Source organism: Podarcis liolepis (assembly GCF_965112155.1).
Source record: "Podarcis liolepis genome assembly, chromosome: 4".
Classification (NCBI taxonomy): Eukaryota; Metazoa; Chordata; class Lepidosauria; order Squamata; family Lacertidae; genus Podarcis; species Podarcis liolepis.
This window is the reverse complement of record NC_139558.1, coordinates 34,433,559-34,456,226: the sequence shown is the minus strand read 5'-3', so window position 1 is coordinate 34,456,226 and position 22,668 is coordinate 34,433,559. Positions and strand designations below refer to the sequence as shown.

The window sequence follows — 22,668 nt, the reverse complement described above, 5'->3', positions numbered from 1 at the left end:
AATCACATTGGAAGCTGCTATGGCCAAGAAGTAGTCTAGGAAGAGAGTAAATAACTTGTTTTGTGTGTGGGCAGTGTTTTATTGTGATGCGATATAGGAAAAGGATGGTAAAGATAAGGTTTTTAAGCAGAGGCTGAGCCTATTTGGGATGTTTCAGTAATGGGTTTCCTGAATTGACAAGGGGCTGGTCAAGATGACCTCTGATGACCCTTCCTATTCCATGTTTTCATTGTCAGTAAATAGTTAAATTGATTCAAGGAGGAGAGCCTCAAGTGGCAATTGTATCTGAGGCGATCTCCCTTTTTTCCTCATTTCCTTTTACAAGCACATTCTCCTTCTGTTCAGCCTTTCTCTGACATAACTGCTTATTTCATTCCTTTTATACAATGGGCTGTAATTTTCATGCTGGCAACCTCTTGTGCTTGTAGCTGCTTCCCATTTAGCTCAAACTCAACTTCCTTAAAGAAAGGCACCTCATCTTTTGATGGCTTCCGCAAAAGGGTATAAACACACACTCTGAGGAAAAGTGTTTCTTAAAAAGGCCTCCCACTGTCCTGAAACTGTAGAGAATTATCATTTAAGTACAGGTTTACTACATTGGCTGAAGTGCTAAACCTATCACATATTTGAACTCCAAGTAGATCCCAAGTTTGTGCTTAGGAGTATGAATTAAAGGTAAAGGGACCCCTGACCATTAGGTCCAGTCGTGGCCAACTCTGGGGTTGCGGCGTTCATCTCGCTTTATTGGCCGAGGGAGCTGGCATACAGCTTCCGGGTCATGTGGCCAGCAGGACTAAGCTGCTTCTGGTGAACCAGAGCGCACGGAAACGCCATTTACCTTCCCGCCAGAGTGGTACCTATTTCTCTACTTGCAGTTTGACGTGCTTTCAAACTGCTAGGTGGGCAGGAGCTGGGACCGAGCAACAGGAGCTCACCCCGTCGCGGGGATTCGAACCGCCGACCTTCTGATTGGCAAGTCCTAGGCTCTGTGGTTTAACCCACAGCGCCACCCACGTCCCACAGGAGTATGAATATTTCACCTTAAATTCACACCCACACATCCATCACACACACAACATCTAAGAAGAATAGGCAACCTGTGGCCCTGTTTGGCATAGGCATTGGGTAGTGGCTGCAGAGAAATCCAGGGGGCTAGGTTATATACTGGAGGAGCAGGCTAAGCCTGCCCCCCATGGCCCATGCTGGCTCGTAATTCGCTGATTAGGTAAGTGGGTGGGACTAATTATCCTGGCAGCAAGCTGGACCCAGAGGCTTCCTTTCCTGCCTGGGAAACAGGCTACTTTTCACATTGGATCCCAACACACAGGGGAATGCCAGCATGCAATGGGCCCACCAAAGAGGGTGAGATGACTTGTTGATATTAAGGGACCACCTAAACTAACCCAAACTGGATCATGAATCAGGTCCACTAACATACCATCTTGCCCCGAAAGTAAGACATCCCCCGAAAATAAGACCTACTTCCAGTTTTGCCTCTCGCTGTAATATAAGGCGTCCCCTGAAAATAAGACCTCCCCGATAATAAGGCCTCCTCCGAACATATGGCCTCCCCAGAATATAAGGCCCCCGAAGCTACCGTAAGGCGGCTGATTCCTCTAGACCGTAGCGGTGGGTGCCGCCATGCTGCTCACTGATTGGCCGCAGAGCAGCCGGAGCTGTTCAAGCAGTGCAAGGTCTCTTTAAATCAGAGAGCCCGCGCCGCTGCCAGGACAATCTGCCGCCTGCTGCTCGCTCTGCCCTGACGGAGTCTGGCTGACTCACAATTAGACAATAAATGTGTGCCGTATTCTTCTTCATGGAAAAATAAGACATCCCCTGAAAATAAGACCTAGCGCATCTTTGGGAGCAAAAATTAATATAAGACACTGTCTTATTTTCGGGGAAACAGGGTAGCTGCAAAAATGGGTTGTAGGCTGGGTCTGCATCTTCAGTATTTGGTATCGTGCGGATAGTTCCTATGAACATTTGCGTGTTACTTGCAACTATCAATTTGGACAATACTGATCACCTATGAGAGTGGGTGAGGACAGCCTAAGCTTTGATTCATGAGCCAAGACTCCTTTGCCCAATGTGTTAATTTCACTTTTATTTCATCTAAAGGTGCAGGTGCATTTGGTTATATTAATGTATATTTCCGACATTCTGATTTTGAGATTCTGCTATTGAAAGTGGCAGTCATCCACCTATTAAAGTTAATTTTATGGTGCCTATTTTGAATACCAGATTGATTTGTTTGTTCTCCTTTTTCCTTCAAACCACGTGCAAAAGAATGAAAGAAAGAACCAACAAAAGAAAGAAAGGTTACAGGTGGGTTGGCAAATTAACCATGGAGCTTCAGGTCAAATGTCAGTTGGCAGGATGAAGGAACCTACCCATAACTTTTGTTATGCTCCTGTAAATCTTACTGATTTATTCCAATGATTTTTTAATACAGGGCAAATCTTTGCCTGTGGCTATTATCACACTTCTAGATCTTTTGAGAAATGGTACAAAATGGTTTAGCCAAAAGTGTAAGACTGCTAAAAGATCAGTTGAACAAGCCTTAAGGAGATTACACCTTCTGATTTAGAGGAAGCTGAAGACGCTTCAATAGAAGGAAAGATGATTAAAAACTTGCAATAACCTAAATGCATATCTGAAAAGAAACTGAAAGAAATAGCACTAGGCTGTAGAGCTTTATCAGATCATCAGTCATGGAGATGAGGAACAAGAGTCTAATTGCGTCTGGAGAAAACATTCTCAAAGCTTTAAAGAATGTCCTGGATTTTAATGAGGATCTAGTAGACTTACTTGACTTCTAGCAGTGGATTTCAGAGAAGAAGCTTGTTAAATTTCTGGAATCTCTAGCATTCAATAAGACCCTGGAGGTGGAGGAAGATAGTATTCCCACTGAATTATTCAACGATCATCTGGAGACTGGTGGCTCCCTATGAATGCTGAACATTTTGACTTTATAAATTACTCTGGAAATATACCATAGTGTGGGAGTATGAAGATCATGGTCATCATCTTTAAGAAAGGAGATGAAAAGACCAACCTAGCTATTAATGTGCTGTCAGCCTAATTTGTATTAATGGCAAAGTCATTTTCCTTCCTTAGAGGCTAGAAGGTTTTGACTGCGGCAAACAATATACTGTAAACCTCCCTGTGATCTTCAGATGAAGGGTGGTACATAAGTTAAATAAATGAAATATAAATAGATAAACAGCAAAGCAAGGATTATGTCAGAATTCTTGATTCCAGTTAACTATTTTTTATTTCAGGTAATCTTTTGCAAACCTTCCTGCTTTAAGAAGGGCAGTGAATATGCAGACTTTGAGACCCTGAAGGCTCTATAAATTGGTTCCATCAACGAAGAGTGTAGGCTAAATTATTCTCTATACTGTTGATTAAAGAGCACTAGATTAATCACTTTAAGCTACTGCTAATTGTTGTATTTGTTAAATGAAGACTGGCTTCTACAAATTAGTCAACAAAGCATAATGTGGCCACAAGAGGAATTGAATGGGGCTATATCTGGTGGTCTCCCCTCCTATTTTAATTGTTGTATAAATGGTGTTATTCTTAATTTAAGCAATGAGAATCCTCCACACTCTATTGGCCTAGGAAAATATCATTTCAGTTATATGTATTCTCTCTCTCTCTCTCTTCACCCATGTGAACTTGAGATGTTTGTGGGTTGCACTCAAGAACTATTTGAAATAAGACTAAGGACACACACACTTACAGAGCACTTTTTTCTTTCTTATTTTTCTGGTAACCTGAAAACAATTTTGGAGAACGGGCAGTTGGATAATTCGACATGTTAGCTCTTATTGGTATTTGGGGATTCTTCCCCACTCTCTGAAAGAAATGGTTGATGGGAGCATCTTCAGCTTTCTGAAGAAAAGGCAAAGGGGGCGGTAAATGGCATTTTATGGCATTTTAAGCAGTTCTCCAGAATAGGCTTCATTCTGAGATCTCAGTATTTGGAATATCTCCTTGCTAAGCAGATCTGCTGGTCAAACCAGCAAAAAAGTAAATATCTGTTAGCCAAAAGGGAAAGAAATATATGGGAGAAAAATGTGGCCTCTTTTGCATTTGCAGCTACAGATATCCCACAAATTGTTTTAAATGAGCATATGATGGATTGTTTTCATGGGGGAAAAAAGATATTGCACCTCCTTGTTTATAAATGATTCTAATTTTATTACAACTGCTTCTTTAGTTCTAACCAAATGGTCAGAATATACAGGCTGAACTGGACCTCTTACCTCAGTAAAATAAGTTTAATGATTGAAAAGTGGATGAAATATTTACAGCGGCTTTCAAAGGATGGAATTGCTCTCCAAATTAGACACCAGAATTGAAATGTTTCTGTCTTTAAATATTTGTGGGTTATTTTTAGAACTGCCGTTTCCCCTGGGCAATAATATTAGGAAGAAAAATGTGACATTTAGAGCTGAAGTTGTACTTGGAGCTAGATGATGTTTATATGATATGAGTCAGTATCAAGTAATTTACATTTGACGCTATTTGTTCTTCTGCAGGCAGTAATCTTTCATTTCTTTAGGAGGGCACTAGCATTTCCACAGGCTCAAGGAAAATGTCAATGTTTTCTTGAATGACACCGTCTAAGGTTTCAAAAGTGGCCGCCTGTTTTTTTCCTGTACGTAGTCAAACGCCTTTCACCTTTTAAGTTGAAAGAGAGTGCTGAGCTTGGGAACGGAGTCTCTGAAATGTCTTTAAAGGTCCCAGTTGTTCTTTGGCTGTAATATTTACACTTATTGAAATATTAATACTTTAAGGATGAAGAGGTGGTTCCCAATATAGCACTTCCTTTGAATAGTTAAACGCCACATGAGGCTTAGAAGTAAAAAATGCAAGGGAAGCCTGTCATAAGTTAGCAGCTTTCTTCTAAGGCTGTTTATTGAGTAGCCTCGCTCTGGGTGCCTCTGTGTGTGGGGTGGCTTTGCCTGCTGGGATGAGGACCAGAGAATGATGGAGTAGACATGTTTGCTTCCCACTGTGATCTCTTACAGGGTGTTGGTGTCCCACGAGATTTCGCCTGCGTGCCAATACAATAAAAGGCCTTGCTCACGTGTGTCTGAGGCCAGTTGGTCCCTTACCTTTCTCGCCCTGATCTGGCCACAGTGATCCATGTGATGGTCACCTCCAGGCTTGATTATCGTAACTCGCTGACCCAGAAACTCCAGCGGGTGCAGAAATCCGCAGCGAGGCTCCTTATAGGGTCCTTGCTGCGGGATCACATTCATCCAGTGCTTTACCAACTGCACAGGTTCCCGGTGGAGTACAGGGTCAGGTTTACGGTGCTGGTTTTGACCCTATGCAGCCTAGGACCCATGTACCTATGGGACTGCCTTGTCTGGTATGTCCCGCAGAGGACCTTAAGTTTCCATTGTCCTGAATCTTATTGCTCCAGAAGGTTACTTATTACTTAAGACTCCATTTCTCAAGAGAAACACTATCTTCTTGTCTGCACTTTCTGGTTCTCACCATATATGTAAGCTTAACCATGAATACTATGTCCCAGATTTTAGTTAACCATTCTCTGTTTGCTTGTTTGTTTTAAAAGGGGAAGTTTTGATGGAAAGCCAGACCTATATATATTAGGGATGCGTGCCAGGCTTGAGCTGAATGGGGTATATTTGGAGGAACTCCGGCATCAGGCTAGCATAAATTACAATTTCAGGATACATGTAGGCAGTTCTTATTTTTTTTGAACAATGGCTCTGACCACTGATCATACTGGCTGGGGCTTATGGAAGCTGGAGTCCAACAATGTCTGGTGCACTCCATGTTCTACACACAAATGCATCCCCTGAAACAATTCATTTCACAGACGCTGCCTCTTCATTAGGATTCCAAAATGGCTGGATACTGCAGCTATTGTGAATTACATCTCCATGCAGTTATGTATAAAACTTATGAATACTTACCTTAACTTGGGTGGTGCATAAGTAAAAATAAAAGTATAGGTAAACTATAGATAAAGGAGATATACTGACATATTGTTTCTCAAATGAACTCTAATGCATATACAATGTATTACTATGCTTTGGAACTCGTGAGATAAAGGTTAGATTAGGACAAATTTTTTTAAAAAAGATCACTTTTAACAAAATTACCTCTCTGAAATCTGATTTTCATTACCTCTTACAAATTTGCAAGGTGTTTAAATTGAACCTTAAGGAAATGCAGATAGTTACCATGCAAACATGCGCAATGCGCATGAACCTGATTTGCTCAAGAGGATTTATTAAGAAGCTTTCAATTAAGAGAAAGCTACAGATGCACAAAGTCGACTAACTCAGTCTTCCAGTAAAATTGATCCTTCTAAAGGGGGCTCGCTGACAGGAAAGAAAAATGAAGTCCTATATTTAAAAAGAGAGAGAAAGACAGGTAAGACATATGTTTCAGCAACAAAGCTTTCCTTCACTGTCTCACTACGATGGCTCCATGAGATCACTTTGCTAATTCTGGATTGATAAGGGAAACCAATAACTTTTTATAATGGTTTGGTTTTCTGATGAGATTGCTCAGAGAGATTGAGCTAAATGCTTTATGGTGGAAGTCTCTAATAGGCAATGACTATTGAAATCCACCAAGATGACTTGTAGCCCAATGGCTTGCAGGGGGCTTGATGGTGCATCTGTTTTGCAGCTCCAGGCAAACACCAAATCCCAGAAGATTCATTGACTGAACTCTGGTGGACCATCATCAGTGAGTGGTGACCTGTTTTTTACTTGATGGATTACAAGTTCTGTGTCCCTTTATTAAACCCAATAGATGACCACTATATCTCTGTGTTATTCTGTCTAGCAAGAATCTTCTCTTATGCCATCATTTTTCCTTAATTAGCCTTTGGTTTACTGATTCATGTCCACACAGCCACATCCAATTTGACTTATAGCGATCTGTGGCTGTCTGTACGCACCTTGCCTGATGCCTGAGTTCCTCCAAATATACCCCGTTTGGCTCAAGCCTGGCACACATCCCTAATATATATAGGTCTTGCTTTCCATCAAAGCTTCCCCTTTTAAAACAAACAAGCAAACAGAGAATGGATAACTAAAATCTGGGACATAGTGTACATGGTTAAGCTTACACATATGGTGAGAACCAGAAAGTGCAGACAACAAGATAGTGTATTTCTTGAGAAATGGAGTCTTAAGTAATAAGTAACTTTCTGGAGCAATAAGATTTAGGATAATGGAAACCCATTTGTGGTACTTGGAAGTTTATGAAGATAATTTTTTATGTTCAGCTTTGGTATGGAAATTTGCTTCTATATGTTTGGTTCTAGTTAGCTCCTTCTACAGTCATACCTCGGGGTTGAATGTGCTTCAGGTTGAGCGTTTTCAAGTTACGCTCCGTGGCAACCCAGAAGTAACGGAGCGTGTTACTTCCGGGTTTCGCCTCTCGTGCATGCGCAGACGCTAAAAATGATGTCATGCGCATGTGCGGAAGCGGCAAAACACGACCTGCCCACCCGCAGATGCTCAGTTGCATCTTACATTCTATTCAGGATGTGAACGGGGCTCCGGAACAGATCCTGTTCGCATCCCGAGGTACCATTGTACTTTGATTTTACACGGCATCTGCTGTGCTATAAATAAATATATGTAAACAACAATAAGAAAATTGAAAACAAAACCACCACGCATTTTATTTTGCAGATTTAACATGTATTATTTGGTGATATATTGGTATGATAGCACATCATGTTGATAAGTAGTTTTCTCACTGATCTGCCTCTGTTGGCTGATCATTTCTGCATCTCACAGTTACAGCTAAGGCAAAATTCTACTACTATAGTCCACTCGAACAGAGATTGCTGAGGAGCAAAGCATTGTGGGCTGCACCTCCATCCTTCCCTTGGCTTTTCCAACAAGGATCTTTGTGGCAGCAGTGGTTAACTGACAGCATCATCCAGGGCATATTGTGTTCCTGCATACTGTAAAATGTATGCCTCAGGTGCTAGGGTCAGCGCCTAATAGCAGAAGGTAGCAAGAAATAAGTAGAAATTGATGGAGCACAGCCTCCAAAGTGCTTGGGCTTGCATCCTTGAAGAGTCACTTGTAAAATAAGTAAGTTTGTTTTCCCATCAATATTTAATCCTGGCTTTCGTTGGTTTCTTGACAAAGATGGGGACAACAATATGGATGGATGTCAAATGAAAACTGACAGATCTCTCATGCACACCCTCATTTTTTGTTTGCTTTTGCAATCTAATGGGGCTGTGGTGCATAATTCAAGTTAGAATGTGTCAGCATCTCCCTGTTTTTTCAAAGGTGGACTGGTCAGCTTTATAAATCCATTCAGCATCCATTCAGACCTTCTTGAGCTTTTTCTAGAAAGTCTTGGCCATTTTGGATTGACACATGAAAAACCAAGAAGAACCCACATCATAGACAATGTGAAGTGACGTTTGTGCGGACATATATAAGGTTAGGTTCCCACATCATAGACAATGTGAAGTGACGTTTGTGCGGGCATATATAAGGTTAGGTTGCAGTTTTAGTCTCCTGTTATTGTATTAGTTAGTGGCCTTACTGAAAAGTCTGATACAGGAGCTGTAGAGAGGGCAAAAATATGGAATGGAAGCTATGGAAACCCCACTACCATGTGGTTACAGAGGAGATAGTGTGGATGGGGACTGATAGAGTGTCAGCATTGATAGAGAGGTAACAGAGAACCAATAGAAAGACCCCAGGAGCTTAAGAAAGGGGTCCTCCAGATAGCTTGTTTATTAAACATTCATCCTCATTTGTTGCACAAAACTTACACAGAGCTAAGCTTACAGCCAGACTTGGCTGAGCATCATCATCATCATTTATTATTTATACCCCGCCCATTTGGCTGGCTTTCCCCAGCAACTCTGGGCAGCTCCCAACAGAGTAAAATAATAATAATAATAATAATAATAATAATAATAATACTGCTATAAAATGTCAAACATTAAAAACTTCCCTAAACAGGGCTGCCTTCAGATGTCTTGTCAGGTAGTTGTTTATTTCCTTGACATCTGATGAGAGGGTGTTCCACAGGGTGGGCGCCACTACCGAGAAGGCCCTCTGCCTGGTTCATTCTGAATGGTTTGTGGGGAGGTTATATGACAATGGGCATTCGTCCTAACTGCTTGCAGGGTGTTTGCAATCTTCTCTCTAATCATTTGTTCATTCTATACATTTCAGAGCATTTTCCTGTCACTTTCCTAACTTCAAAAAGCGTGTTTCTTTTTTCAAGTAGATTTGTTACATTCCACGAAAAACTGGCAATTGACAGGTGCCCTGATATAAAACTAATGAGGATTGAGAAAACAGGGTTCTTTTTTCAAGCCGAATTCCACCAGATTCCACATGCCAACATTATCACCTTCCGCAACTATGATTGAGATGCAGCAACCCATCTGGCGCAGAAAGTTACACAAATTGTTTGCACTCTGATTCATCAAATGAGTATGAATAATCTCCAGTGGTGACATTACAGTGTAATTCGTCCTTCCAATCCAAGAATGATGCTATCATACCAGTGACCTAATGTCACAGAAAGATTCCGGTCTCTGTCAGTGTGAGACTTTGCCCTTCATTGGAATATACTTCACAGGAACATCTTTCTAATTTGTTTTTTAAGTGATTTGAAACAGTTACAAGATTTATTTGAAAATGTGGCATGGTTTGCAAAATCATCCATTTTTTATCATGGTCCAAATCTTTAACAAGTGAATAAAAATGTTGCCTGGAGCAGAATTATATTTAATATATTACTTTAATTATATTCCAAACTCTGAGGCAAGGGTTATTATATATGTTGTGTACAATTCCTAGCACAATGGACCTTTGATTCCCGATTGAGTTTTAGAGTTTGGTTTTCCTTCCACATCTAATATTACTAAAATTAAGTGGTTCCCCCCTCCCTTTTCTCTCCCCTTTTTGGATTATGCTGTTTGAATGTTTACTCATCTAGATGACCTATTTCTCCCTGCAAACACAGCTAACCAATTTATTCAGAAATGCTACTTTGGAGGGATAATGAGGGCATTCAGGTTTGTATTAATGACTGTTTGAGGTCATCTGTTTGAGACAGATCAGTCATGGCATGTAAAAGTTCAATGGTCATATTGCATGATGGTTAATAATTTTACTTTATTATTCTTGCTATTATGAAAACACCCATAACAAAATGATAATTTCCTTTTATGGGAGCTTGGGTGGTCCATTTCAGCAGCGAGACATCTTTGAGGTACATTTAAACTGCTGAAAATGGGCCCACACTTTGGCCCTAGCCGAAACTTATTTTGTTTGCCTTCTGTAGTTTCTCAGCACAGTTGAAACGAAATGGTGAAATGGGGGTCAGGTGTCAGGTGTAAGAAAATAGCTCATGATTCCACAAGTGATGGTGGGCAGGCACAGAGAGAAAGTTCATAGATGTACCTTCCTCAGATGAAAATAGGGACATTTCTCACTCCCCTCCACAACTGACCCTTCCTCAACCATCCATTTTAGTATAGGCTTTGCTACCCCCCCTCCCAATTCTCCCCATAACAACTCTGGCTGGGTATGCGTAACTTCAGTAGGCATTTACTTTGTGAGATGGAAGAAATCACATTGTAGGGAAACACACACACACACACACACACACACACACACACTGCAGCTACTTTAATCATATGGTTTAGTAAATTTTAGTATTTAATATTATTTTTTTTCAGAGACTGTAGTTTTTCTTAATAGATTAAAATGCTTCCATATTTACATTTTTATTGCACATTCTTCTATAGAAAAGACACGAAGAATGAGAAACATATCAAAGTAGAAAAAAGATATTGTAGAGAATTACAATTTTAATAAGAATGCAAATTACGGTGAGATTTGCTACATTTAACAAAACTGAAAAAAATGGCAAGATTAAAATGATCATTAGTTGTGACCACTAACTACTATTTGATATGTTTCTTATAGGAGATGGTATCAATGGTTTTGCTACTTATGACAGTGAAGTAGAGATCTGATCGAGGGCACAATCATATATTCGAGTACTGCTGGCTAAGGGCTGTGGGATCTACCGGGAGCCCTGCTAAATCCACCGACCAGAGGATTTCCTCCCTCAGTATTTCCCCTAATTGGTGAGTTTGCTTTACTTGATAAGAAATAGGGAAATATTAATTTAGTGCTGCATTTTTAAAAGAGCTTATCCCTTCATTTAGATAGGAGAGCCATCATGGCAGTGCTTAGGTTCTCAGTTTAGGACCTGAGAACCCAAAGTTCAAATCCCCACATGGCTGTGAAGGTTGAGTGGCCTTTGGCAAGACACCATCTCTCAGCCTAAACTATCTCCCAGGGTTGTTGTGACGTTAAAATGGGGAGCCGAGCCATGTAGGCCACCATGAGTTCCTTGCAGGAAACCCAGAAGGTAAATGTAGTAAATAAAAAAAATCAAAGAAATCGGGGATCCTGTGCATTTCAGAGCAGTTCTCTTTACCTTCCTTCTGAAGACTGCAGCAACTGAAAAGTGCTTTATTTGCAATAGGCTGCTCTATCATTTCCATGTATTGTAGTAGGGCCTCTCTAGCACTCCTCCATTTAGACAAAGTTTACATTGGCCCAGTCTTCTGGAACAGTGTCTAGGCAGAAACTACCTGTCATGCCTAATGTGATAGGTAACAACACCCTGTTACAGAGCACTCGTGCTCAATAAAGCCTCAGTAGAGCATATTGCACAAGGAGTCCTTTTTCACTTCTGAAATATACTCGGAGTCGAGAGTGGATTTCATGCTCTTTATTCAGCTCATAGTGGTGAGGAGGAAAGAAAGTTTCCCCAAAGTATCTGCTTTATATACGTTATTTACACAGTGGGCTGCACGTGATTGGCTAATTCCAGAATTCTCCTCTAGGCCAATCAGGTTGTGGATTCACTTCCACCTGGAGCTGGATTGGGTGGCTCCTGCAGACCAATCATACTGCTGCATTCTAAATCCTATTGTTCTAGGACCAATCAGACTGCTGCATTTTGGATCCTATTCAACTCAGTACATAACAACTTCCAACTGGATTTCCCTTGGGGAGAGAGAAACCCATGCGTAATATTTTAAATGCATGGAAGTTTATATATATATATGAGATTTCTTGTCAAGGGCTTTACAGCTGATCTAGGAGAATTTTGAAAAATCCTACTGCAAATTCAATAATATTCATTCAGATATTTGTAGAGTAAATGAAATGTAGAGTAAATGAACTGTAGGGCTTGAGGCTTTAGCCCCATATGCGCAGTTGGCAATAAACAACTGGTCTTGTGTTTCCAATGAGTCTCACTTGGGTCATTCAATAATAAAACCATGAAGTTTCACTGACTGCTGCAGCCAATATGGTTTAAAGTCCCTGATCATTGACCATGGTGGCTGGGGCTGATGGGAGCTGGAGCCCAGACACATCTGTTTTCTCTCAGGTTTCCCACCCCTGTTTTAGAATAACATTGCTGAGTGTCCTCAGAAGCATGATGGTCACTGTTCTATGCGCTAACCCTTACTTCCAAGTTCATTCACAGCTCCTAAATGAGATACTGGACTTGTGGAAGGTCTTTGTGGAAAACCTTAGAAATGTATGAAATCAAGTGATACTGTCTTACTTCTTGGTAGAAAGGTATGCATTAAGTTCACTATGTTTTCTGTTTAATTTGCAGTGAAAAAATTCAGTGCTCCAGCTAGGACTGGGCCTTCCATTTACAGCACTCTTGAACCACTTTAACAGTTATGGTTTCCTCCATAACTGCATTGTGTTGAGGGTGCTCAGGATTATTAAGAGACCCCCTAGTTCCTTCACTGTGCAGGTGTCGCCCCCCTCCCACACTTATGCATGATCGACTGTGTATATGCGTGACACTGGGAAATAAATTATTTAATTCAAACCCAGAAATGGCAGGAGAGAGCTGAAGAGTCCTCATGGCTTGCAAGGAGATGCTCCCTGGAGCCTGGAATGGATGTCAGTGTTGGCAGAGGAGGCCTGAGGCAAAGCGGGGCTTTGTTTTGGCTGCTCAGCGACCCCGCCTAACAGCTGACAGACGGAGTAGCACAGTCGCAACCACTTTCCCACACATCCTTCAGACTCCACCCAGCCCAAGAGCTTCAACTCAATATATTTTGGTCTGGATTGGGGATTGGGCACTGGAGGCTTTTTAAGAGAATGCTCCCTACTTTACGGGATTTCAGTTATGCGCATGGAGGCCAGGAATGTTACTGCCAAATAAGTGGGGGGGGGGGATGCCTGTACTACAACTCTGAGTTCCCCGAGAAGAGAGATGGATTGATAAAACTGCTGTGGAAATTATAGCTTTGTGAGGGAAACAGGGGTCTCCTGTTGACAAATTGCACCCTTGACAAACTACAGCTCCCATTATTCTTTGGGGGAAGCCATAGCTGTTAAAGTAGTAAGAGAGAGATTTAAATGTATAGTATGTATAATATGGGTGGTCCATATTGTTAAAGCTATGGTTTTCCCAGTAGTGATATATGGAAGTGAGAGCTGGACCATAAAGAAGGCTGATCGCTGCTTTTGAATTATGGTGCTGGAGGAGACTCTTGAGAGTCCCATGGACTGCAAGAAGAACAAACCTATCCATTCTGAAGGAAATCAGCCCTGAGTGCTCACTGGAAGGGCAGATTGTGAAGCTGAGGCTCCAGTACTTTGGCCACCTCATGAGAAGAGAAGACTCTCTGGAAAAGACCCTGATGTTGGGAAAGATGGAGGGCACAAGGAGAAGGGGTGACAGAGGACGAGATGGTTGGATAGTGTTTTCGAAGCTACCAGCATGAGTTTGACCAAACTGCAGGAGGCAGTGGAAGACAGGAGTGCCTGGTGTGCTCTGGTTCATGGGGTCACAAAGAGTCGGACACGACTTAAACAACAACAACAAATGGGTGGACTCTAGGGGTAAAAAAAAAGTGGTAAAATGGACTATAGTTTCAATTTTACAACTCAGCCAACTGCTTGGATTCGAACTTAAATGTACGTGAACACCAATTTAGACTCATCAAATGGATCTGTTAAAAAAAGTTAACCTCAAAGATGCTACTGGCACATGCTGTAGTTTTCAAATCATGCCATATAAAAAGCCCCGCAATCCCCAGAGTGTTTATCCTTTTAAGAGCATTCATGTGACAGGAGTTTTCCTAATGCACCATCAGGACTCAGTGGGAGCCACTGTGGCTTTGAAATATGTCAGGCACATGTGTAAGTAGATGAGACCAGTTAATATTCATAAAATAAATGTCTCTAGTCTAGTACATATGGCTGTCTGGTTTTGTGACAGATCTGTATGAAAGCCAATTAAGAAGTACATTTTTTAAAAAAAAATAATAATATTGTGTATATATGTATGCTTATAAACCACTTCAAGGCTTTTTGACGAGGAAGCGGTATATAAATTGTATTAATAAAATGTATGTATGTATAATATCATATAGTGTCTATTTCCTTTAGCAATCAATTTCTTATGAAATTGTGACATGTTTGAGCAACTAATGGCAGGCAATTGAGGCAGGGAAGGAGCTAGGACATTTCCCACAGATTATCACAAAAACCATGCAGTGATAATTCGCACAACAACATGCTGTACTTCCATTTAAATGAAAACTATTGCTTATAATAGGGACAGTGCTTTAATGGTTCAGAATATGATGTTCCACAGTAATAGTCCTACTGTGAGAAAAGCCATGTGGTCTGCAAACTTGAAAAAAGCAGGGAGGAGTTAACAAAACAAGAACTTTTTAATGTGCAAAAAACTGGTTTGGGACACCAAGATAAAAAAATGAGAACCTGTGTGCCCTAAATGGTATCATTCCTACGCTTGCATTATTCAAGCGATCTTATTATTCCTTTCTCCGCTAACCAGACATACATATATTTGGGCATGCCCCCATAAATTACATCTATAAATTCTAGTAGTTTCACACATAAAACTCTTTTGTAGCGCTGAAACGAACTAGTCATTTCATATGCATGGAAAACATTTCAGAATTCATGAATGTGAATAAATACATCCACTCGGTTTGCATAGCTGGTGGAGGAGAAGAATTCATGTTCTTCGTTGCTTTTTAAAGCTTTACTTTACAACTTTGCTCTTTGGGCATTGTCTATGATTTCTTCATGCTTGGACAAGGCTCAGCCATTTGTTTTCAATTATTTTTAAAATACATCACGGATAAGAAAAGAAACAAAGACACTGGTCCAGGTAAAAGTGTATTTTAAATAGTAAATTGCTTTCAGAGGGACTTGGGCTGCTATAGTAGGCACATTTTTGTTTATTGAACAATCTGGGTTAATATGCATATAGGCTTGAAGCTATTGGTTGCATCTATTTTACTTGCAATAGAGCTGATGGGTTATAGCCAATAGAGATGGACAAATCAGTTAATTTTGGCTTCTCGATTTTCCCTATCTTAAATTCAATCCCATACATTTCTGCATACAATCACTTCTTGGGAGCAATTTCAAAGACATGTTTTAGAATGCAGTCATGGTGCTGCTCCAAAAGCTAAAAGAAAGAACGAGGCAGCCCTCAGACCATTCTGTAAGTAAATCTCAGGCCAATGATCATGTGGCTTAATATTCAGATCAATGTTCTGATCTGTGAATGGAAGGTTTGCTCCAAACATGGAGCAAACTGGAATCTTCCTCACCCTTACTTCAGAGGCATCAACACACAGGGCCTGTAAGTGACAGAGAGGAGGAGAATACCCTCTGCTTTCAAAACGCTAGCCTCCATCTTGGTACAGACATACAGAGCTCACGTTCCAGGTCAGAAACACATCCTTACATCCCGGCGTTCAAATTTCCTCACAAAACGTTAGAACGCTGCTTTTATATTGGCTTCATTTGTTAATGATCACTTCAACTGAACCATATAATCACAAGATTTAGTAATATGTTAATTGCATTTTAGCGAGGAAATGGTCTTTAACCACAAAGATGCATTATTGATGTGAATGGGGAGCCCATAAATCATTGACTTGCAGATGGGTGTTTTGTTCTTTCTGTGCAATGTGTCCCAATAGGGAAAGCTTGATCTGTTTAATTTCATCTTTGAAGAATCCATCACTTCATATTAAATTAGCAGACTGTTACTGACAATGCATGGCTGTAGGACTTGCCGTGACATATTGATCCATCTAACATACTTCAGAGTCATTTATAACTTTTAGAATGGTGCTTAGCTTGAATGAGATTTTCAGTCTACCAAGTGCAGCAGATATTTCATTACACAACATTAGGTTTAAGTCCTAGGAGTTATTCGCAAGGTACTTTTTGCTACCCATCAGCTTAGGCTCAGTAGCAGTCAGTGGGGCAGGGTGGGATGAGGTTGGGCTACTTAGCAGGCTTCCCCAATGCCAGAGTTGCTTCGGGTTACCAAGAAAAGGTGGGTGCTGCTGCTGCCACCGAATTCTCAGGAGGACCCACTGATCACCCAGCTGCTAATCCGAAATATCACTACAGTCACACAGGACCTGTCCTCTTCTCAGCGATGTGCCTGGCATATGCTATTTTAATTTCCTCACTCCCAGGTGACACTACATCGAGGGTCCAGAGGGATTGTGAGAACATTTAAATGGACAGTGCCAACATCAGCGCTAGACTTTTTCTTTTTTGCTGATGGTGCATCATCCTGCCCCACTTAAAGTAAGGCCAAGCTGGGAGGGTGCAGCATTGAAGCCCACCACTTCAATTTCATATACAAGCTCTGCCATGTATAAGAAATTTCATATTAAATCATTGTATGTATATGCTCTGAAAAAGACCTACAGTTGAAGCATGTAGGACATTTATTGTTTGCATTAATGCCTTGGGAATTCCTTTGTTCGTTTGTGATATTCCCAGCAGAGCTGGGAAATCCCTTTTGATCCTGATCGTAGTTAAACAACCCCTAAACACATCTTGTCCACAGCCCACCACACAGCTCAGCTTTGCCCTATCCTGGCCAAGCTCATAAAGGCATCCTTATGCAGCTCACACACAGCACATAGAGGGCAAGCATCATAAGAACATAAAAGCATGTTGTTAGATATGTCAGCAAAGGTCTATTGGTACGCCAACTATTGAGCTGGGATTGGATCTTGATGCAGGTGCTATGACCCTATTGTGATGCGGTCCATAGGTGTCTGGGTTCCAATGACTAGTGCTAGGAGATCTTATTAGACTGGGCTATTCAACTGGGCATGACACTTTCAGCAGGGAAATGTTTCTGTACAGCAACAGACTGTGTATGAGAATCCTCTCTCCTTCAATGTGACAGATGGCCAGGGCTGTCAAGCTGACAACATAGAAACATTCGAACGGTCCTGCTGGGTCTGACCAATGTCCATTGAATCCAGGATTCTATTCCAGCAGAAACCAGCCAGATGTCTCTGGAAGCATACACATAGGACACAAAGATGGTTGCCATGCCTAGCATCTGGTTGTTGAAGGCATACTATCTCCGTAAATGGAGCTTCATTCATTGAGCTTCCAAGTTTGACAGCAGCTGATAGGTTGATCTCCCATTGATTTACCCAACTCTTTAAAAAAAAATATGCACCATCACCATAGCTTGTAGCAGTAAACTCAGTAAGTTAATTGTTTCCTGGGGAAGTATTTTCTCTTATTCCATGTCAAGGGAACCTATGACCCTGTTGGACTCTAACTCTTATCAGCCCTGGCAGTCATGGCCAATGGTCATGGATGATGAAAGTTTGAGTCCAACAATATGTGGACTACTAAAGGCAATGGCTGCCCACTTTTCAATACTGTGCTGGTTATACTGACCCACGTTTCACATTTATTGATGTAGGAAAGGGCTGTACTGAACTCCTAAACCTTCAGGCCGGAAAGTGCATTGTTATTGCATTGTACCTACCTGCAGATGTTTGCACAATATCAGAGGTATTTCTGAGACCCATGAAGTCAAACTGATAGAGTCTCCAGGATTTCTGGTCTGCAGCTTCTACTGAGTTTTTTCTCCATCTATAAATCATTTCTTCTTGAGGATAGCCATCTGTAAATTAAAAGTTTTTTTATCAAATGCATGGTAAACATTCTACAATGTTAAACTTTTGCATTAGATTTGTGTCACACTTTTCATATAACTTTGGAATAATTTTTAATACCTTAGGCTGCAATCTTATGCTCCACTGAATTCAATGTGACTTACTTTTGAGTAGAGATGTATAGGATTTTGCAGAATTACAATGCAACCCAATGCATGTCTGCTTGGTGATGTTTCCTCCCTTTTTAAGTGAGCATAGATATGCAGCCTTAATGGCTCTTCGACATTATTGACTATATATACTGTAACTCCAGCGCAATCAATCGTATATGACTAGAGAAATGTTGTTGTTGTTACCATTCTGGTCATGATGAATTTTTGAACCAAGTCAGCTTTAGTTTCATGTGATACCAGAGTTGCCACTTAAAATTGCTAAGATCACTTGGGATACTTTTGAACTTCTCAACCAAATTTGTCTCCAGAATTTTGATTTCTAAATCACCTGGTCTGGTCTCTCAAGTAAGCGAAACCAGTGTATAGACCAGACTTCCTCAACCTTGGCCCTCCAGATGTTTTTGGCCTACAACTCCCATGATCCTTAGCTAGCAGGACCAGTGGTCAGGGATGATGGGAATTGTAGTCTCAAAACATATGGAGGGCCAAGGTTGAGGAAGCCTGGTATAGACATTTATTTATTTAATTATTGGCTTGCTTGTTTATACCAGGAATCCCCAAACTTGGCCCTCCATATGTTTTGGGACTACAATCCCCATCATCCCTGACCACTGGTCTTCTTAGCTAGGGATGATGGGAGTTGTAGTCCCAAAACATCTGGAAGGCTGAGTTTGGGGATGCCTGGTTTATACATACCCTACCTCAAGGCAGCTTACAGGTTCTAATTTATGTACAGAGCCCTGTGTGTGCATAGTTACATGCCGGTGGGGTGGAACTGCAATGCTGCCTTCCTAAAAGGGGTTTACCAGGATGGAGAGGGGAAGGCAGCGGGGAGGTTGGTGTGGTTCAGGTGCAGTGGTGGAGCTCTGCCTCTATTTTCATTTTAATATATATATATAGAACATATAACACATAAAATATATATAAATATCAAAGCAGTTCACAATAATATCTATGTATAATTTAAAAAACACATTAAAAAGTACAATCAGAGACCATCGAATTACAGTTGCAGGAGGATAGCAAATCACCATCATTCCACTAAAACTTATGGATATATAATATTTAAAGTTCTAAAGTGTTTGCTCCAACACACCAGCCTTCTGGAAAATAATTATAATGGTGGTGGTGATGATATTATCCTTCTTTTCAGCACAATTATTCATTACCACATTCTAATGAATTCTTCCTTCCTTTAATCCATTGTCTCAAGTAACATTACAGCATGAAAGATGCCAACAACATGTTAATCTGTGATCTCGTCAAGTGTTTTTGGAGTGCAGCATTCATTTATTTTCAATCAGTGTTCCAGAGTCACAGTTATCACAGATTTTCTTTTTTTCAAGTGAATGAAAACTGTTTATAGTTTCACAGTCTACTGATTGGCAAGACGGCCGAGATGATAATTTACTGTTCTGTCAGGCAGACTATTTTAAAGGATTCATGGTTAAGCAAGAATTAATCTTTAACGTGTCCACAACTTCTAGAAGAGTGAGTGATTTTAGGGCTCAAAGTTGTTTCCATTTTCAGTGGAAAATTGCATCTTTCTCTTGTCATTCATTAGTTGGTCCAGTTAAGGGTTTGGCCTGGTCCGTCCTTCACTTGTCCCTAAATGATCACCAGTAGGAATCTGTGGGCTCACAGTTCAGTGGCAATCGGGTGGACAAACCCATTTTATGAAACAGCATTCCCAAGATTGTGACAGCTTGGAAAATGAAACTCCAGGTCTTGCAAATAGGAAACAGTGTAGAGCCATCCATACACACAAAGTCACAAGACTGTTTTTATGTAGTCGGTTGTATGAGGGATGGCAGAACTGAGCCCTTATCTGGTTTCCTTTTGGCAACACACAACGGTCTCATTTTCACGATCACTGACCTTCTGATCGGCAAGCCCTAGGCTCTGTGGTTTAACCCACAGCACCACCTGCGTCCCTTATATTGGTAGGTAGTTATACGTCACCAAAAACAGAGAATACAGACTGCTTATTTGTACAAAAATATGGAAATGTAGAGATAATTACCGTATTTTTCGCCCCATAAGACGCACTTTTTCCTCTCCAAAAATGAAGAGGAAATCGGGGTGCGTCTTATGGGGCGAATGCCTGCAAGCCTCGCGCGCTCGGCAGGAGGTCCCACCGGGTGGCTTGGGGTGGCAGCCTGTCGCCCGAAGCACGGGGAGCCCTTGGGAGGGCTCCCCCTGCTTCGGGCGAGTGTCTGCAAGCCTCGCGCACCCGGCAGGAGGTCCCACCGGGTGCGCCAGGCTTGGGGCGGCAGCGGACTGCTTGCGCGCACCTAGAAGCTAGCAGTCCGCTGCCGCCCCAAGCCTCGTGCACCCGGTGGGACCTCCTGCCGGGTGCGCCAGGCTTGGGGCGGCAGCGGACTGCTAGCTTCTAGGTGCGCGCAAGCAGTCCGCTGCCGCCCCAAGCCTCGCACACCCGGTGGGACCTCCTGCCGGGTGCGCCAGGCTTGGGGCGGCAGCGGACTGCTTGCGCGCACCTAGAAGCTAGCAGTCCGCTGCCGCCCCAAGCCTCGCGCACCCGGTGGGACCTCCTGCCGGGTGCGCCAGGCTTGGGGCGGCAGCGGACTGCTTGCGCGCACCTAGAAGCTAGCAGTCCGCTGCCGCCCCAAGCCTCGCGCACCCGGTGGGACCTCCTGCCAGGTGCGCCAGGCTTGGGGCGGCAGCGGACTGCTTGCGCACACCTAGAAGCTTGGGGCGCGCTGAGCTCAGCACGCCCCAAGCTCCTGGTATAGCGCAGCGATCCGCTAGCCCTGGGAGAGCCCCGCGGCTCTCCCAGGGCTAGCGGACTGCTTGCCGGCACGCAGAAGCTTGGGGCGCGCTGACCTCAGCTTGCCCCAAGCTTCTGGATTAGCACAGGAGTCCGCTAGCCCTGGGAGAGGCGCCCGGCTCTCCCACGCTAGCGGAGACCTTGCCTGCACGCAGAAGCTTGGGGCGCGCTGAGCTCCGCACGCCCCAAGCTCCTGGTGTAGCGCAGCGCACCTGGGGGGGAAATAAAATTTTTTTCCTTTATTTCCCCCCCAAAAATCTAGGTGCGTCTTATGGGCCGGTGCGTCTTATGGGGCGAAAAATACGGTACTATAATGTAAATAGAATATAGCACATCTCACCATGATGCAGAAGATAGTCACCTATTGACTGGTATGCTTATTCATTCCAGATGCTAACCACTAATGGTCCCTTCAAGGCCCTACTTATCTTTAACTGCACTTTGTCCAGACAACTGTCCAATAGAGGATCCATTCAAACAGAGGATTGTCCCTGCAGAGAAGGACACATTCCCACCCTGAATCCATGGCAGGTCATTAGCAGATCCTGTCCTGGCACCTCGATATTTTACATAGGAACATAGGAAGCTGCACTCAAGACTCATCAATATTGGCAGTGGCTCTCCAGGATCTACTTCATCCCTGCCTGGAGATGTCAGGGATTGAACCTGGGACCCTTTGCACCCAAGGCAAATGCTTTACCACTGAGCTACAGCCCTTCCCCTGAAAATTGTGTACAGTTCACAAAGAAGCAAGGGATGCTTTTGTGAAGGGCTGGCACATTCTTCTCTACCTTGCTGTTTCATTGTGGCTTGTTATTACCATACATAATGAAAGATAGCATTTCCCCTCCGCCAAGTACTTGCCCATTGGGCATTACCCTGACGATATGCATAATTACCCTTCCTACTATATCCATAATTCAGCAGCATCCAGTCCAAAAACAATTATATGCACATGAGCACCAGGTGTAATGGAGACAAGACTATTTCCACTCAGTTGAAATTAAATGTTCTGTTAAATATTATTCACCTTCCTTTGCGTGTGAGAGGGCTGCGCAGGCATGCTGGGTAAACAACACACAGCAAAACCCTGGCAATATTTCTGCCTTGTTCACAATCAAAGGCTGTGCCGATGAGGTCCTGCCAACTGTGGAAGGCTTGCTGGGTTCATGGATTTCATGTATTTATTTGCAATCATTTTTGATATCTTGCTGGCAAATGATAGAGATCTCAACTTTTCTGCAGTAAGTATAAAGCCGTTTGTGTGGTGGGTGGCCAGTCAAAATGTTAATGAGAGAAAATCCTGCCATTCTTCCACTGCCATGTTTTCCATCTACTTGATCGACTCATTTGTGGAGCTAATTCATACGTTACTACCCCACATGAAGCCTGCTGAAAAATTATTCTCTTTGGCAGCGCCACACAACAGGCATGTAATATTGTCTATTCACCACACTGATTTTCCACATTCCACATTCCCCACTTTTTCTAGGGTTATTTAAGTTTAAGAGGCTTAAGAAAATCCACAGGTGGAAAATGCCTGAATAAGAACCCACAAAAATGGTTGCAAGCCTTTGAGTGGTTCAGATCTCTTCTACTCATGCTGCAGATAGCACGGGATTGGCAAAAGATGAGGATTCTTTTTGTTGTTGTTAAAATCATAGGCTGGA

At 42.2% G+C, this 22,668-nt stretch overlaps 1 protein-coding gene and 1 long non-coding RNA gene across 4 annotated transcripts in view; one reads left to right on the top strand and one right to left on the bottom strand.

Moving 5' to 3' along the window:
- The window catches only part of GABRG3 (gamma-aminobutyric acid type A receptor subunit gamma3), a 317,527-nt gene that overhangs the window by 21,523 nt on the left and 273,336 nt on the right, over nucleotides 1-22,668 (bottom strand). For all 3 annotated transcript variants that reach the window (XM_083501730.1, XM_083501729.1, XM_083501731.1), the window contains one exon: nucleotides 17,908-18,045. In XM_083501730.1, coding sequence (XP_083357856.1) covers nucleotides 17,908-18,045 — 138 coding nt within the window. The remainder of the gene's footprint in view (nucleotides 1-17,907; nucleotides 18,046-22,668) is intronic.
- LOC310706268 lies at nucleotides 6,174-12,806 on the top strand. Its single transcript, XR_014525788.1, has 3 exons — nucleotides 6,174-6,744; nucleotides 10,986-11,149; nucleotides 12,557-12,806. It is a non-coding gene; the product is annotated as an uncharacterized lncRNA (long non-coding RNA).